The sequence below is a fragment of the Melopsittacus undulatus genome, chromosome 2, assembly GCF_012275295.1.
Source record: "Melopsittacus undulatus isolate bMelUnd1 chromosome 2, bMelUnd1.mat.Z, whole genome shotgun sequence".
Taxonomy (NCBI): domain Eukaryota; kingdom Metazoa; phylum Chordata; class Aves; order Psittaciformes; family Psittaculidae; genus Melopsittacus; species Melopsittacus undulatus.
Window position 1 is genome coordinate 23,595,231 of NC_047528.1, and position 19,085 is coordinate 23,614,315.

At 37.1% G+C, this 19,085-nt stretch overlaps 1 protein-coding gene across 2 annotated transcripts in view; it reads right to left on the bottom strand.

The window, feature by feature from the left end:
- Window positions 1-1,432: 1,432 nt before the first annotated feature.
- Window positions 1,433-19,085, bottom strand: part of DCLK1 (doublecortin like kinase 1) — a 246,013-nt gene continuing 228,360 nt past the window's right edge. For both annotated transcript variants that reach the window (XM_034060074.1, XM_034060073.1), the window contains 2 exons: window positions 16,592-16,705; window positions 1,433-1,611 (listed from right to left, as the gene is read on the bottom strand). In XM_034060074.1, coding sequence (XP_033915965.1) covers window positions 1,447-1,611; window positions 16,592-16,705 — 279 coding nt within the window. In that variant the 3' untranslated portion in view covers window positions 1,433-1,446. The remainder of the gene's footprint in view (window positions 1,612-16,591; window positions 16,706-19,085) is intronic.

Genomic DNA, 19,085 nt, shown 5'->3' on the forward strand with positions numbered 1-19,085 from the left:
AAAGTCTGCTTATCTTTTTGGGCAGCATGTTGATATTTCTAGTGGTATAACTTGAAAGAAAAAGGGAGAAAGAAAGTGAAAGAGAGCAAGGAGAGAGAGACACAGAGAGAGGCAAACACATCTATGTGACTTTTTAAAAACACTGAGAAAATTTTAACTTTAGAGCAGAAAACTTCCATTTTATATGAGTAATAAAAACAAGTATAAATTTCACAGTTTTTTTTTATTTTAGAATTGGAGTTTGGAAGTTGCCTTTTTCATTCAAGTGAAATTCTGAGTAATCTTATATTTTTTTCTTTTAAATTATCACATTTGAAGCGAAAGTCTACAAAGTGTAATATTTCTGTGAAAGCCAACTTTAGGATAATGGTTAAAAAAAATGCTATAATGCTCTGTTGAGATTTTAACAAACCAGAAAAGTGTATACTCTATGTTAATGCATATTTTATTAAATATCAGAAATATAACTGGTGATCATTTTTAGTTGGTCCATTCTAAGACAGAACTTTTGCTAATTCAGTTCAGGCTTTACATATATATGGAATTACTTGTATTTTCCCAATTGAGAAGTACTTTAGCTATTTTAAGTGTTATTCAATGTAAATCTTTAAAAATGACTCTTCCAGGATAACCAGGTCATGTTGAGAGGTTGCCTGTACATTTCTGAATGTGAGGCAAAGGAACCAGGAACCTCTCAGCTAGATCATTACATGCCATTAAATGACAGAATGTGTCCTCAAGCCATTTCCCAAGACTGTATTGCCATTAGCAGCAAACGATATGGAAGCAACCTTTTGTAACCATCATCATGTCATATTCTCTAAACTGTGAGTCCACCCTAAACTGAATTTCCCATTTAGCCTGCATAATATCCTCCAACAACAGTCACTGCCTGTGGAAGTACGATGCAGGTTTAGAAGGAGCTGCTACAGAATATACTGTTTAATTTTATTTTCATTTATAAAGCCTATATTTGTAACCCCTAAGCAATAGTGTGCTTGATTTGGCCAGGGACAGGCAAGGAACTCTGGGGTACTATAAAAGACATGTGCATATAAAAAAAAACAGCCCAAAATAAAGTTCTAATGTGGGCTGTCAAGATTTAAGTTGATCATTTACTCAGAGGGTTAACACGGGCTAAAATTACATACTGCAGTTCCTAGCTTTACTGATGAAAACATTCACTGCTTCTATCTTTAAATAAAAAAGCAAAATAGCCTTAACCCTTTGAGGATCATATTAGCAGCAAGTTGCAATCTAAGGATAGAACAAGTATTTCAATCAATTAGGAAATTATTCTTACAAAGATTCTGTGAGCACCCTTTTGTGTTCCACCATCCCAGTGTTTACTGCTGGATAGATCAGCTGTAATCACTTCACAGAGGTCTGAAGGATTTTCAGGGTCTCAAAGGGTTAAAGCCAAGACTTTTGAGTAAAAGTATTTTATTAAAAGGGTGAGTTAGGTGAGCGAACAGTCTCGGATGAACTTGGTGAATAATCTTCCGATTCGGAGTTGAGTTCAGGTGGAGCTTGCTGTTCCTTATAACGTCCCCTCACATCCTGGTTGCGTCTTCGTCGGAAAACCTGCCTCTCCTTATCAAGAGCGGTGGTCTGGCAGGGGCATAAAATAAGAATAAATGAAATTAGGCTGTGTGTGAAATGCAAAGCTAATGAAAACCATGAGTTTATGTGGCCTGCAAATACCAGGGATAATAAATGTTCAGATCAAATTAAACTTGTTCTGTCCCATTCAGGTCTGAAAGGCTGAGCCCACAACATAGCTAAATGCTTTAGAAAGTGCATTTCCCAAACCTTAAGAGGTAGCGTGACATCATCAAGCAGATACAGTACCATATATATGGATGCCATATGTTCTACTTCTGGATGTTATTAATTTCATCCTTTAATAGATTCGAATTTCAAGCCAAATACCAAATTACCTTCCCCCCCCCGCCTTCTCAACGTATATATCTGTTTCTACAGGCAAGGCAGAGATATTTGCTTGTTTTTGAATTGACCTAATGAAGGCTGATCCACGCTTACCATGTTCAAATCAGTGCAATCAGCTAAGAAAGATGAACTGTAATGAAGTTGTCAGACAACAGAGAAAAACAAACACTGAAGGGAGCTAGCCCACCCAGCTCTCTGACACCTTCTCATGCTGCTCTATGGATGTTCTTAGGGAGAATGCTTAATTTTGACAGAAAGACCCATTTAGCCTGACACCCTGTCTCCTCCTGTTGACCAAGGTCTATCACATTAAATACTCCACTAATTTTATCTAGGTCTATCTAGAGTATCTAGGAATGGGAAAGAAGGATGTTTTCTTCATGGGCTTTATTTTTTGCTCATTCTGCAACTACTGAGAATGCAAGTCTCGATAAGGTGGCTGTAACTTCCAGCCACATCGCTTCTTCTGCTTTTCTGGAACATTTACATGGTGAAACTGCAATCCACATAAGGGCAAACAAAGTCTGCTAATGATTTCAAGCATGGGACTGGTTTTCTTGAGTACGGCTTATTAGACTGCAGCTCCTAAAATCATTGTAAAATTACAAGTTCAGCAGGATGGCCTTGATTCAGCAAGAGCACTTTGACACATAGTTAACTGTCTTCTGGAGCAGGGCTGCCTTCTTAAAACATGGCTCCTGATTGTTTCGGAAAAAGCAAAACAGAAAGAGGCTACTAAGATGACATACAAAATGCAAACAATTACGTGATCATGCTACTGGAGGCAAATATAACTTTGAGCACTGAATAGGTTTAACTGGTAAGGCTTGTAAAATTTATCCCTAGTATGAAAATCTCCTTTTAAAAGAATGCAGCCAAAAGGTTATTCTGCTTCAAAGGATTTATTGTGTTCTCTTGAGACATACATGATTGATTTCTCTAGAAAATTTGTCAGTTATAGTGTGAGCCTCATAGGAGAGCAGAGATGTATTTATAGGCAACATATTTTTGAGAACAAAATTAAAACTAAATCCATCATACTGGTGCAGAATAGCATTATAGCAATCCATGCCCTAAAATAATGCAATCAGCATTCAATAATGATGTAACAGAGATGGAAAGATGGACAAGAGTACAGAGCTACTATAGCAAATGGATTTAGTTAGGCTAAATGGCTGAACTATTATTTTTGTGTCTAGAAACTATATAGCACTACTTTAAAGGGGTAAAATAATTAGCTTTGATAAGTTCTTCCCCATATTTTAAACAATAATTGCTACAAAATACAACACTTTTCATCTGCTGAGAATTTCTTTGTTTACTGCTCATCTTTCAGTTAAGAGCTCTAATTAGTATTTTCAATGCCTTCTATGTTTCTTAGCCTTGAACCAATTCAGTTTTTGATTATTTTTAATGTGAAACAGAAAAATACCTAGATCTTTTACACATAGTGAATATACAGCATATAGTATGTAATTCTGTGTGAAAATTGAAAAGAATGGCATATATTACCACTCTATAAAATACAGATTTCCATTTAAAAGATTTTTTATGCTTACAGGAAATAAGCATTTATTTAAAGTTTAAACCACATCACATCATCTTGTGGTAATAGATACTCTCCTCTGAGAAAGTTAAACATTTCTGGTTGAATAAACAAAAATACTTGTATTAAATTCAAAATTTATTTTTAAAACCTGCTACATGAGAATGGTAAATGTGTATGCAAAAACTGAAGGTATTTAAAATGAGATACTTTACACAGAATAGAATACTTTGAATAAGGTTCATTTTGAAATTTAGCCTAGGACTTTGATTTTTTTTAAAGGACAAAATTCTAAAATATCAAAAGTACTTAGATAATTAAGCATAAGGACATGTTTTTAAAGGTGTCTTTAAAAAAACAGACTCCAAGATACTAGCTCGCTAGTATTGTTGGGGAAGCTTTGGTGGCTTTTGTTTAAATGCAGTTGTTTAGATAAATGTAAAGGCACTTCCTGACTCAATAATGAAAAATATTAAGCAAAAAAATCCTGATGATCTCACCTGATCCAGCACCATATTTCTGGCTTCCTAACACTTCAGAAACTTCCTGAGTTATTTAGAGATTATAAGTTTTGTTACATTTTTATCCAAAATCTCCACCAAATTTCATTTAGTTGGTCTTTGCACAGACACGCTTGTAGACTCAGGGGCATTGCTGTGGCTACTCTCCTGGGCTGAGACATTCATAGTCTTTCTCACCCAAAGAGCTTATAGAATAAAAATGTATAAAGTTACAGAGAGCCAAAGAAAGAAGCATGTATCTAGAGAAAGCAAAAATACACAGGTTGTATTCTAACCTTTAACATTTAACGTGCCAGAACCAGAAAACAGGTCACCTCTGCCCACAGACAGAGCACTTACAGAACTTGTAAGATTTGGTTTATTCTACCCAGTTGATGATATTTTCCACTTCCAGTGTCTAATACGCTGCTGTGCGGTATTGGCATCCTACATTCCGCACAAGTACTATTTTTCACTTAATGAGGTCATGATTACTTTTTACCTTTAAAGAATTTAAAAATATAATAGATTAATGGTTTGGAATGCAGAGATGGTAAGATATATTTGAGTATTCACCGCATGTGTTTTGTACAAGGAACTGTCACCTACTGTACCCTCTTGTGCACATGGTATGTTCCCAAAATCAGCTTTTTCATTATTATTACTGTTTTTGTAGAACAGGCCTCTTATACATATTGCTGTGGTTTAAGAGATGTATTATTTCATCCACTATTCAGCTGGGTGGTTCACTGGTGCATGAACCAGTCCATTATGGATTTCTATGGCACTTCAACTTGAAGCTACTCTTTCAATAAATAATAAGAGGATCTGAAGTGCACTTACGCTTCACAGGGCTGCAAATCCCAGATTTTCATTATCACATTTTGACATTTTTTTCCCCGGGCTCAAGGTGAGACAGTGAGAACTTTGAGCACTGTATGATAGTAATGGCAACTAAAATGTAAGGATAGCATTCTCATTTAAGATATGCAGTTGTCCTACAGTCCATATGAGGAAATGCAGAGCTTCTTATCTAGCAGCAGATAAGTGGATTGCCTCTAATAGTTTGGTGCTGATGGGTCTGAAGCACTTCATTAAGAACTAATGTATTTTGCATCAACATGTAGTAATCCTGACACCCAGTACCAAATGTTTAACAAGCCATTTTTAGAAATGTATTTAATTTGAAGTAATGTAGCATTAGTTTAAAATCCTTGTTTCTGTCATATCTATGTTAAGATGTAGTTAGCATTTTCCCAGGATTTTGCCATAGGGAGTGTCTTTATCCTGATCCCTACCTCTTGATGTTGCAGGACTTCTGGGCCATGCAAATTAGTTTTTTACCTTGGAAAATGTTGAATTCTGTGTTTACGAACAGACACTAAAAAAATACAACTGCTTTGATATACATGTTGGATTTGCAGTGGGAAGCACCTTACTCTAGCCGTGGGGTGATATTTTCTCAGGTCAGTAATTATTGCATTGAAGTAACTTCATTTTATGAATGTGAGAAGTGACTGTTTTTCTTTTCACTTGTCTTAATTTACTGCTGGCCACCAAATATAGATATATATTAATTTCATTAATAAAAGAACATTATTGTGCATTTTGCATCTTAGCCCATCCATTATTCATTCCAGCCAGGAGACTGAATTGGGGTTGCAGCTGTTCACACATTAATCTCAGAAAACTGTCCCTTCAATTCATTCTGCAGCAGCATATTTGCAATTTGTTTGCAATTTTTGTGCTGCTTTGTTTAGTGTGTGGAATTACACAGACATACGTACTGAAACATGGGTATTTTTCTTTCAGTGCATTCTCTTATATATATGTGTACACACATACTTAAATGTTCACACCTAGATATTTTTTTCTTATTTCCTTAAGTTTCTGGTTAGTGACCTCGAACCCTTGAGATACGCATCAGCAGGTTTCCTTACTGTAAAAACGAGCATTAAACAATGCTTGCAGCATGAGCCAGGCAGCCTTTCTTATTTTTTTTCCATGGGTTTCTCAAGTTTTACATACATATATATGTCTATATATATATCTATGTGTATATATATATATATATATATATATGATCGATTCATGATTCAAGGCACTTTTTGGAGAGTACTTCAAACTTAGCAACGCACCTCAGTCTAGGAGTGAAAGACACAGATTAGTTTTGCCCCTTAGACACAAGCTATAACTAAGTCAAGTTACACGGTGATTTGGAGACGTGCAAATGACCACATCGAGGGGACAAATTAATCGAGTGGATTTGAACCTAGACCTCCAAATACAAAAGGCCAGTGCTTTAGAACACCATGTAACTTCTGGCACAAAACTTAGCTAAAATGAAAATAAAAAGAAAGAAAACCAAATGAATTTGATGTAAGTTTTGTACTGTATTGGTGGGTGAATACAAAGACAAGTATTCTACACATATAACTGCTGAATTCCTATTGCTATACTTAAGTTTATGTTTACTCTTTGACATACCCCCCTTTTTAGAGACACAGTTCCTCAGCTGGTTTCAATTACACGTGGAAGAGACTTAGTGCCAAGTTGTTTGCATGGGTGAATTTTATTTATAGTTTGTGAATCAGTTGTGGTTTTCTTAGTCAAAGAGCAGGAGAAAGATTTTAAATGAGTTTAGATGTTTGCCTGTTTTTACTAATACTCAGTTTACAGAGGGTTTTAAGGTATTCAAAATGGCACCTTACAGATAGCAAGACTGATTCCCAACTTCTTTATCTCATGTCAAGTCCCATGTAACTTTTGACTTGAAAATTACTTGTATCAACTTGGGACAGGGGTAAGTAACTCAACAGATGCAAAGTAGTGGAAATTAGGAACTAAATACAAATGATGAAACTACGGGTTTTTAAATGAGCTATTCAGATACAGTTAAACCTGTGATAGTGAGAACTGTATTTTAAAAATACAGTATTTTATTAATTATCGACTGGATTGATGATTATGTTAAGCATCCAAAGTAACTCATCTTCTTTCTATTGTCATTACATAAACAATATCATTAATGACTTTCCCGTATATTTCCTGGGTTTTATTTTGATCCTTTACCATTTATATAGTATCTGTAGATATATAGAAAATAATATATGCTAACATTGTATGCTTATATATTAATATTACATATTCAATATTTACAACCACTCTAGTGCTCCCTTGATGCTCAGAATCAGCCCAGAAAACGCAGAAAATTCAGGCCATTCTGTCAGTAGCAGATTAAAATAATGCTAACATTTTGATATAAACCAGAAGGAGTAAGGAAATTCATGGTCGAAGAAAACATTGGGAAGTTACGTAAAGTTTTCCCTTCCAAATGTGCTGCCATTAGGAGGTACAGGTAAAGCAGCTGAAGAAGGCTCTGGACTGGACACTGCAACACTTGGGACTAAAGGGAAGGCTTGAAATATTTTTAATATTCTGGCTTAGTTACAAGAAATCCAGAAGAAAACCCTCTTAAAAGCCTCAGTTAAGTACATCTTAAAGAAAAGTTCCTTATAAGAAAGTAAATCTATCAGTTATAATATTTCTGAAGGACAATGCAGGTGCCATTTTGACTGTGGTCACTGTTGCTAAATTTCACTAGAGGGAAATCATAAAAGATGAATGCATTTGCTTTAACCTTTTTACAAAGAGATCTAGCAGAGAATGAGCTGACTTTGGAGAAAGAAATACTGCAAACATAGTATCTCTGCTCAGAGATGGGTGATCTCTGCTGTCTTTCACTTGAGTTGACATTAGTAACCTGGGGTGAATGAAAAGATGTGATTGTACCATTTGCTTTAACCACCTACACCAAGGGTGGCTTTCCTGGCTGTTAGTAACAATGTTCCACCAACCTTGGGGCAGTGCAGACTGCCAGTGTTCAACTGGGCCCTCCAGGTCTCATCCCCTACTGACACTGACTTGACCTTTCCAGCACTTCTGATAGCAGGGCTGATATCCACAACAGCATCAGGAGGGCTAATTATAAAACATGTATCAGTCTGGGGTCTAAATGATTTTACTGATTTGACCCCTGTGTTTTTTCTGGTCCTCATATTCAAGGACCAATGTAAGATTTTCCAGGCATTATATCTCTTACTTGCTGCAACAGCTATCACTGTACATAATGTTTGTTTTACCTTACTATCTCAAAAAATTCACTTTTGCACATATTATCCTACTGAAAGGCAATAAATTAGGATGCAGAATAGGTGCATAGAAAAGTATGACTTTGAGGCCCTTTGAAGAGGAAAATCTTTTAGGCAGTGAAAGGGAAAGTTTTTCAGGTTGATTGAAGGAGGAAACAGTGCCATTTAAAAAGATATTTTAGAAGACTGCTAGGGATGAAAACGATCAAAGGAGTGGAAAAGAAACGAACAGTTTAACACTAACAAAGGGAGCATTAAATGCTCCTTGGGACCTGGTTGTACTTCTGAATTCAGGTTAATTTTCATGGGCCTGTGATAAATTAACTGTTTTATAGACAGGAATTGATGAACCTTTTCATATGCACTACTAAAAAGTAAACGCTTGCTACACCAAAATGGTTTTATTTAAACTAAAATGTTGGTCACTCCAGCAGTGGCTTGTTTCTTTGAGAAGAATAAGGACAGAACACAGGGTAGTGCTTGGCTCAGAGGTATCCCCTGTTATAGTAATTCCTAATTAAGCATCTACACCTAGGAGCCCTGCTCTCCCACTTTGCTTTTCCACAGCAGGGGCTCTCTTTAGAAAGTGCTAATTATAAATATTGTTGTTACTGCCCCCAGCTGGAAAACAGAGCAGTTTATGTATGAATAAGAGAGATTATCGCCCATCTGCTCCAGCCCATTATTCAGGGATGTGTCATTTCGTATGCTGATGGAAGCCATTACTAGTGCTTTAGTCAAATGGCCTTTTATATATATATATATATTTATTTATTTATTTATTTATTTATTTGCCAAATTTCAGAATTAGAGTCTCCCTCCCACCTTCTCAAAATGCATACAGTTTGTTTCAAAATCTGGGCTATGCAGTTGAACTGAGTCAAGGCCAATCTGAGAGGAGATCCTCACTTTTATCATAGGCTCCTTTTTCTGGTGGCCTGCTCCCCAGAAGCTGGGTTTTTAAAAGATTCGAACACAGTTTTATAACAAATGGAAAGACAAACTTCTTCCTTTTTTTTTTTTGTTGTCTTTTTTTTTTTTTTAAATAAAAACAATAAAGCAGAGGAGGAGTGTATGCTGATGATGGAGAGCAATTCAGCTCCAGAAAGATAAATAAAGGTCGTATGAGCTTTTCCCCATTTTACAGAGGAGGCATTAAATTTGCAACTATTTGACAAAGTCCTGCTTGACACAAAATGCCATTATTGTAAGCAGAAAGGAAAAATTGCTCTAACACTATCAAATCCACACTCAGCTAAAGTTGGGCACTCAGAGCCCATTCCCCCCTTTTCCAAACTAGAAAAGCACTAATAATGTGCTGCTGTCTCTCAGCTCTATTACAGGAATGGAACCTAGGAAGCATGATGCCAAGTTTTGCTATTATCTTGCAGGCCATGGTAGGTTTATAGCCATCACCGCAAGTGTGATAGGCTAGAATTTCAGGTCCTGCTACACACTAAGCACTCGGAGTGAAAGTGTTTCTCAATTCTTGCTAGCCAAGGTTCAGCTGCTGGATGGGAACCACTTCTCTACTTTTTGCTTGAAAATTAGGATTTTTTATTTTTTTATTTCCCCAGAACATCCATATCAAAATCTAATTAACCCTCAGTGTGTGCTCAGGGAACTGCTAGGTTTTATGGAAACCATGCTGTAGCCCAATCCATGCACTTGGTGAAGTGATCCAGGGTGAGAGTTTTAATTTACTGGAAATACTTGCAGTGACCATCTCTGCAGTTTCACTAATGTGGTTAATTTGCTGAGTTTTTCCAAACACCTCACAGATGAATTTTTAAAGGCTCCAATTACTGCAGTGTTAGAAAATGCAGATTTTGCAAGAAACTTGTAAAAATTTCTCCAGCTATCAAAATGCGGGCTGTGAGTTACAAGAAGGAAAAAAGCCAGCAAATAACCACTTCATGGAAATTCCAGGGCTCTGGATTCATTGAGGTGTGTGGGCCTTGTGTGGGCCATCAGACCTGGATCCTTCCTTGCTGCCACGCTAGAATAAACCCCTCCCACCCAGAGTCCCATTTTGTCATATAGGTCAAGCCATCTAACAACAACCCTGGCACAGTTACACAATGAAGAAAAATATATTCAAAAGACTCATGCAATATTAAAAAAAAAAAATCAAAATAAATAGGTATCAGAAGGGGTTTAAAAAGAAAAGAGAAAGAACGCATTGTTAGAAACACAAGCTTACCAGCACATACAATGCATTGTATTTCATTGAATTTGGGAGAGTTTCTACCACCCGTGTTATGTAAATGCATTGTTCGATCTAAGGTAAGGATTGTGTTCAGTGGGTTTAAAATGACAGTATATAGCTCCACTTGCATGGAAAAAGAGGAAAATATATGCTGAGAGCCTGTTGCTGCTCCCTGTGTTTCAAAACAGGAGCATAGGGGAAACATACCTTAACGAGCAATAGGGAGGGGGAGGGTGCATACTTCAGCATATGTAGTACATTTTCTATATACACTGTCCTTTTAATTATAGAGGAAATTGATACTGAGCATGTACAATGAGGAGAAAGCTGGCAATGTGGGTGTGAGGGATGGGTGAAGAAAGGGAATGAAGGGGTGTGGCATCTCAATCAAGATTAAAATGAAACTGATAAAGCAGCATATGGACCGGATAACAAATCAAAAAGCATGTTTATCCACTGAAGGAACTGGTTAATGGAGACTGCCAGCACGTTGCCATGGAAACACTGACTGTTGGTGCTGCACCATCTCATACCTTATCCAATACATTCCTGGTTGTTGGTAGTAGTCCAAAGACCCTGATCTCTTGATGGTAAACCCGTGGTCCAGCTGAGCAGAGAGAAATGGGGCAACTCAGTGGATCGACGTTAGGCTAAAGAATTCAGACTCCAGAGCAAGCTGTTCCTTATTTAGTGCATATTTACTGTTTTCACCTTCAGAAGGCACTTATCTAACATCCTAAAGCTACCTACTGGAGACGAAAAAGAAAGTAAAGAAATAAAAGAAAAAGATGCTAACTCTAGATTCAGTCTTGCTAAATTAGAAGCCAATTTATTCAAGCTAAAATGGAGTTTGTGAAATAGGTTACTTAATATGCATTATGCATTCATTTGAAAATCTGACAAAATATCTTGTTACCTCCAAAGACGGAAGTGCCCTTTTAAGTTGCACAGACCAGTAATGGAAAATTATCTTTTGCAATTAAACTGAGAGGTTTAATGTTGCTTTTTTAAAAATGCAACAGGAGCAGGCAAGACAGACTACACAAGGCTTAAATTAGACTGCTTTATAATCATGGAATGTGTAACGATGAAAAGAATCAGGTTTTGATACCCCATCAATCATGGTAATTCATTTCTAAAAATGTGTTAACCTTGGAGAGTAGAACTACTCAGAGCCATGAATAACATTGTTTATCATTTCAGCTTACACCTCATGCTCAAAAAGATAACAGTACAAAACTATTTGGTTTAAAATTGCACCAATTAAAGTCAAAATGGAAATTAACTTAACGTGTTGTCCAGGAAAGTGTGCTGCTGCTATTCCTTGAAGAATACAGATCTTTTAAGTTTAATTCATCATTAGCAGAATCATGTGCATAGGGACAAAGAAAATGTGGTTTTCTCTAACCCTTCTGTTCTGCACTAACAGACGGTGGAGACATCATTTAGCCAAGTTAAATGAAATTTTAAGGGAAAATATCTTGAGGGAGACACTCTGCTTGCTTTAAAATTGTTAGTTGTGATGATTTTCATATTTTGCCCTATGAAGAGAAAAGGCTATTTTGTGCTTCAATAAGAGCGTGGCATATATTCCCAATACTGATGACAGCTTCTAATTCTAAATTCAGAAAAGCAGTTCAACACATTTCCAGTTACCAAACACTTCAAGGGTAGCTAGGAGCTAACTCTAAATTTATTTTTTTCTTGATGACTCCCCTGCAAGTGTAGATTTTAATAATTTATTCCATTATGTTAAAATAATGACGCTTTCATCTTATTTAGAATTATTTAAAGAACGTTTCCTGTTTAAAACCACGAGAACCTCGTACCTAGTTAGTTCTGTTGGCTTAAGTGCACTGGTCTACTATTGCCATCTACTGGCTTCCTTGTATGTTGCACAGAAAATACACAAAAGGGATGTTTTCTTGAAAATCAGATCAAAAAATATTGCCCTAAAATCGGGTATCTAAAAAGTAATATAGAGAAAATAGGCAGAGTTGCTTCCTAACACGAGTTGAAACAATTTAGTCGGTGTGGAAATCCTAACATGAGAAAACTGACTGTGGACAAACAATACCAGTACAACATAGACAATAGATGAGAAGTGATAGACGAGGCATGTGCTCCATCTTTAAGCCAAGCAAAACTCACAGACTAAGCTCGGCTCGTCTTCCACACCACCCAAGAAATATGACCTCTAAAAATGCCACTTGTAATTTGAAATTTTATTTTAAAATCAGCAGATCACAGGGCAATGATCCACCTGCTGCCTTCCCCTTGCTGGACTGCAGGCAGCGGCCCAATGCCAGTGTCCACAGCCCAGCAAGGACTCCGCAAAGCTACACAAACTTTCTGAGCAGCTTTTCTCTTCTGGTCTGCTCAATTCATCTGGTTCTCCAGCTGGAGTTCACTCTCATTGCCAAGACAGAGACCTCATATAACCTTGACAAAAGATTATTATTAGTCTTTCCTCCGTCTTAACAATGGCAAAAAAACATGCACAAAAGTGACAACATGCAAACATAGCTTTAACACTTCAGACAACGACTCAATTTAAATAGTGCTTGGTTCATACAAGGAATTACAGCACACCTCTGGATCACAGAAGCTTTCCTAAATAGTGACTTTGGCTCTTGGTTGGTTTAGCCACTGTCACAAATGGCCAGAAGGTATAGCCACAGGATATTCTTTTGTGTCCAAAGAAAAAAGAAAAACAAAAAGGATGATATCCTTGCACAACTGAAGGAAAAAAATCTATCCCCAAATTTAAAACAAGGCTATTTAGTAAAAGCCTGGATTTATGTTTTCACTGAGGTAGTGTTTGATAAACAGCATCATGAAACTATAAGATACTGTTCCTATTGGAAAGCTGTATGAGAAACCTGATCCTGCAAATATGTGGCCATTCTGACACAGACCAAAAGGGCACTAGCCCAGCCCCTGTGTCCTACAGAGGCCAGTAGTCAATGATTATGATGAGAGTTTAAGAACAGGGTAAATTAAGTGATCTTTCTCCTACATACTCTTCCATCAGCAAGCAGCGCTTTTTAGGGACTTCTTAATTCTCTTGCTATTTTAAAAGCTAGTTCTCCAATCAAAATTTTGCTGGTGAAGCTATGATGGTTTAAGGGATTTTTTTTCCCAACTGACATAGTTATGCTGGCAGAACTTTTAATTATGTCTTTTTGCTGTACAGTTAGTTTTGTTTAAGGATTCATCTTCTGCTACATTAGCAAAGGAACTACTTTGCTAGGCATGCACAACATGTTCATTATGGTAGCTTGTCCAAACTGACAAACCCTTTCAAATCTGGACAATGGGAAGTCTGGACACATGCACAAGAACTTCTAGGATGTTTCTGCCCTGAATGGTCAGAGAAAACTTTTACTGAAGATTGCCACATCAACAAATCAGACTGAAGGAGTCAATGCAGTGGTTTTGGGCATTACTGAAGGAAGCAGTAGCCACAGCAGATGTATGTAAAATACACATGGCTTCAAACTTCCTCTAGGTCAAAGTGACCACAAACACATCTTTAAAAACTTAATTTTCATATTATAGTTTTAATTGGTGCATATGATAAATAACATTTGAGATCTTTGAGGTGTGTTACTTATTTCCACTGAAGAAAACAGCATATAGTATCATACCAGTGTGAGGACGAATTAAGAACTAAATACCACAGAATAGCTATCTCTATGCATAAGCAGAGTTATAAAACTCAAAAATAATGCTAATATTTATCTTTTATACTATTAAGTAACTATAAAAATATACCCACATATTAACATATTTCCACAAACACACACACACAGACAAAGATGTGTTATGTAATATATAGAAAGTATCTCTATATATTATATACACGAGCACTCTCTCAAAAAGTTACAGTAAACATACAGGCAGGCACAATAAAACAGTGTTTTAATTGAAAATATAATTAGTGCACATCTTTAGTGCTGATCAATATATTACAGAATCTGTACATACTGTGAAAATTCTAAATGCAGAACAGTCTTCATTAATAGGGTTTACTTCTATGATATTTAAGACTGCACAGTTAAAGGAAGATTCCCATATGTTACCTGATGACATACATATCAACTGTATATTAAATATGCTTTCAAATGCAGAAACAACAATTAAAAGCTTTGTTGTTTTGCTTTTGGCTTTATTTTACTTATTAAATTAGCTTTGTAGAAAATAAATGTAATTTATTTTTAAAATCAAAATTATTCAGCTTTCTGGACCATTACCAAAACACTGAAGAAGTCTATACTTCCCCATCTCTTGTAAGTTTTTAGGAAATAATTGACACAAGCTAAACAAACTCCTAAATTCTGTAAAAATATTCTAATAATTTCTACTTTATAGGCCAAGTTGCAGGATTAATCATGCCAGAGTATGTTGTTCACACATAGAGATGATCACTAATCTGTTAAATTTCCAAACACTAAAAAATAAATAAAAGCCATTAAAAATATAATTAAACATACACATTTTTTCCCCCGAATGTATAATGTTTTGCATTGGAAAGATTCACTACAGTGCCTTTTTCATTACTCAAGTGTCAAACTGCTGTAAACAATTCCTTGGCAGAGCAACTGGGGCAAAGAAAAAAAAAAGGAGGGTGGGGAAATTAAAAACATAAAGGAGGCAAGGGATGGATGAGGAAAAAGGCATCATTTCTTGCTGTTAAGCTTTGAAGTTATTAGCATGGAGGATCTGAGCAGTAATTCTCATGGACAAGCGTGCTGGCAGTCCATTCGAAAGGTACACAGTTTCAGCTAGGCTATACAGAACATACCTGCATTTCAGATGAGCAATGGGTATGTGATGTTTTAGTTGTGGGAGAGCTGTTGCAGTATTATTGCTTAAAAATGAAAATAAATAAATGCTGGCTATGTTAGCTGATGACTGAGAAAATCTAGGAAAAGCATGAAGAACAACTTGCTTCCATGTTGAGGACGTTCAGGGTTGGAAAGAGTAAAGAAAAAACATGAGAGAGGCACAGCTTGAAATTTTAAGTACTTAAACCAAGTAACTTTGAGATATATCCATTTTGCTGCACAAACAGTTCACACCTGTGAGCCAGATTGCATGTGCTGAGCTGAGTTTACTTCATGCTGATTTAACTCACCACTGGAGGGGCTGAGCTGGGAAACATGAAAGTGGAAACAGTACAAGAAAGTACATGTGCAGTCACACCACCTGCAATTTATGGAAGCTGGGAATGAACACTGAGTAATCTGATATGGAAATGGTTATGTTTAACGTGTCACTTATTTTCAGTGACTATTTGGAGTGTTAACATTACCATGAGTAATAGAGAAAAGCTTACAAACACAGGCAGATGTATCAAAAATATGAAGGATGTGCGTGTTACTTTTCAATGGCATTAGTATGAATAATCTCATAATACACTGCATATATTCTGTGTGCATGTATATCTAATGCACGTGTTCATCTTTGGTGAAAAAATACAAGTGTATGGGATGCATGCTACCCTGAGGATGCCATTGAAACCTCAGTAAAGCTTGGTCAAAAGTCTGGTCAAGTTTGGTTTCAGAAGCTCAGACACATTCTAATCTGGAATGCCTAGACTGGAACTGCAACATGACAGAAGGCAGCAAGGAGCTCCATTAAGTCTTTACCCCATTAAGTTCTGATGCATAAAGGGAAGCACCTTGCATGTGGCAGTACAATAAAATGCGGCTGCTCAGCTAAATCTGCAGAGCTAGAGTCATATCAGCTATGAAGGTAGCAGTGAGGAATCATAGCTCTCTTTGATGTCTTCAGAGGAGAGAAACTTAGGCTGCCATACAGATTTTCTGTTACAAATTTTAAGTAATTATCATTTTAAAGTTCTGCTGTCGTTTTACAACCTCTGTGTGGCCTCAATCCATGTGATGATTCTGCTGCCAAGTAAAATGTCATGATCCCATAGATCAAATTGTTGAATCTACATTGGAGTTAGGTCTACTGATCTGGTAAAATGTGGAAGTGTGTGTACAGAACTGTATCTCCTACAGCTGTTAAATAACAATGTGACTCACAAGGAGAATCAATGAAGAAACTGTGCAGAATACCAGTCTAACTATGTTTATATTAATTAAACATTAGAATTATCTAAAGATTAACCCTCTCCAGTTTCTCTTGGTGACATGTCCTAGACACACATTGTCTTGTGGGCACATAAATTTAAGTGTTGCGGCTGTGTATTTCAGATGCTTACTGCTATGACAGAAACTCCAGCTGCTGTGCTGTTCGGTTTAGGGCCTGTGTTGAAATGCTTCTTTATCTTCCCAGCTACTGAGAGCTGATGTTCATTCTCTGGAAGGCCATCATCCTGCAGAGAAGTAAAGCAAGATAAAACTTCAGAGAGAAAAGGTGAAATAAAGGAATTGTGAGGTGATTCTGACAGCACCTGTCAATGAAGAAAAGTTTACAAAAAGTTATTAATGAAATATGTGTTAATCTTTGTCTCTAATCTTTGTCTTCATATCTAAGGTATTTATAAGATAACATCATATAATGGCACAAACCAGCCTCTCTTTTTAAAAAAAAATTATCCAGTACCTTCCTCTCAAACTTTAAGTAATGCTAATTAATAATAGTTGTTCAATATTTTATTCTTTCTACCACAACTACCACTGCCCAGTTATTTTTAGGTTCATTAATATTTCAAAGCTTGAAGCTTTGATAAGCTGGGAGATGTTTATGATTCTAGTTACTCACCACATAAATTTAAAGGCAATGACCTCAAAAGTAGAAAGCGCCCAAGAGATTAGAGAAACCATAGGCCCTGTTTTGGTAGGATGCAGAAAAGAACCTCCAAAAGCCCCCAGAGACACCAATAAGGTCCTTGTCTCATCACAAGGTTACAAACTCAGGGACTCTATGGTTGATGAATATTGCGGCCATAGCTCAGGGAGTTCTAGGGTGATGAAACCCAGGGAAGCTGAGACATGCAATGGCTGAAGTACAGGACAATCAGAGGTACAGACTGCCTGGGAAAGCTGAGAAGGGCCGGAGCCAGCTGTGGGTGGCCCCTTCTTCCTTGCTGAAAGACATATGTTCTCAACTTGAGCTAAGGTGAAAGTAGGCACACAACTGCATGACCAGAGGCAGACACATGCTCTGCTGTTGTGCACGCCAGGCGAGCGGCTGTGTGAGAGTTCCAGCCCAGAAGACAAGCAGCTGGGCCAGAAGGTGCCTCCTCCCAGCTGAAACACCCCTCTTTGCAAAGCAAAACTGTCTATCTGCACTGAGCCATGCAGGCATCCTCAATGCTGAAGCAAAATCCTAGCAGAAAGAAGGGAGTTTGCAGTTCTGTGTAAGTCAGTGGGTTGAATTCAAGCCCAGGAGAAGAAAGGGTTTTTTTAGAAATTGTTGCTAAGAGCCTTATGCCTGAAAAGTGCAAAAACCCACTGCTTGGTGAGACGTCCCTGGAGCAGAATATCATAGGATAGGAGTTGTAGGATAGTTTGGATTGGAAGGTACTTTCAAAGGTCATCTAGTCCAACCCCTGCAATGAGCTAAGACATCTCCATATGCAGGATCTCTGGCAACAGTATACAGAATAGGTAGAATAGGCAACAAAATGCAGAATAGGAAGAATATGCAGGATATCAGATCACTGGCCATCCACAATGGTCATCCCAAGCTGGTATGGCATGGTGTATGTAGCAACTAACAGATTAAAAAGTTCTTACATTCCACTTAAGCAAAATCCTAGCAGAATGCAGGCAAACAAGAGACAAGATCAGAGTACAGAGAGATGATTGACTTCTTTTTCTGTCTTTGCAGCACTTCTGAGTGCGCTTAAAGAGTTACAGAGTTGCTGCAGTAAATCATGAGTTCAGTGAGCATATGGGAATTTTAGGGAGGTTGGTTAGGGTTTGTTATTTATTTAGCTTGGGGAGCTTGTGTTTAGAGATCCCTCATTCACCCCTTAACAAAATGTCCCAGCTGGCAAAATATGGTCAAGTGCACACAGCTGCAAAACACAAAACAATACAACCCAGTAGCCGATTATTGTCTAGCACTGGGGAGTCTTGGCTCAGTGGTATATGACCCCTAAAAATAACCTGCTTTCTGCTGACCTTGCCTTTCCCAGAAGAAAGATAGTCTGTAAAGTGAACTCTTCTTCATCAGAGGGGGTGAAATAAATAAATAAAAAATCATTCCCTTGGCTTTCTTGACATGAAAGCCTGCCAGACATTCATGTCATCTTGTCGAAAGACTAAATTACGGAGAAGACAATGTTTACAAAGACTGTGGTAATATATTATTGGTGAAGCACCACACCCACAGTTCCAGTGGCAATGCACCAGAAACACATAGTTTGGGCTCCAGCTTTTAAATTAAGTATCTTCCAGCTCAATTTAAGATACAGCATAGGGATATATAGGAATTACTGTACTGTTATTAAATTTTCTTACTACTGTTAGTACTACATGATGTTTAGTAGTTCACTATTTTTAATTCTAACATGCTTTATAAACAAGTTAATATATATTTGCTGGCTCCGGAATCACTTCAGCCAGCAATAAAAGATACTGAGGATGAGAAATAAGTTGTTTAACTACATACAAAACAAGCTGCTCTGCACCTTAAAAGGCAAGAAGTGAAAAAAAACCCATCAGATCCACCAGAATCAGCAGGTTAAGCTGTAGAATTGGAGAACAGACTAAACACTGCTGACAAGAATTTCATCAGATTGCTGT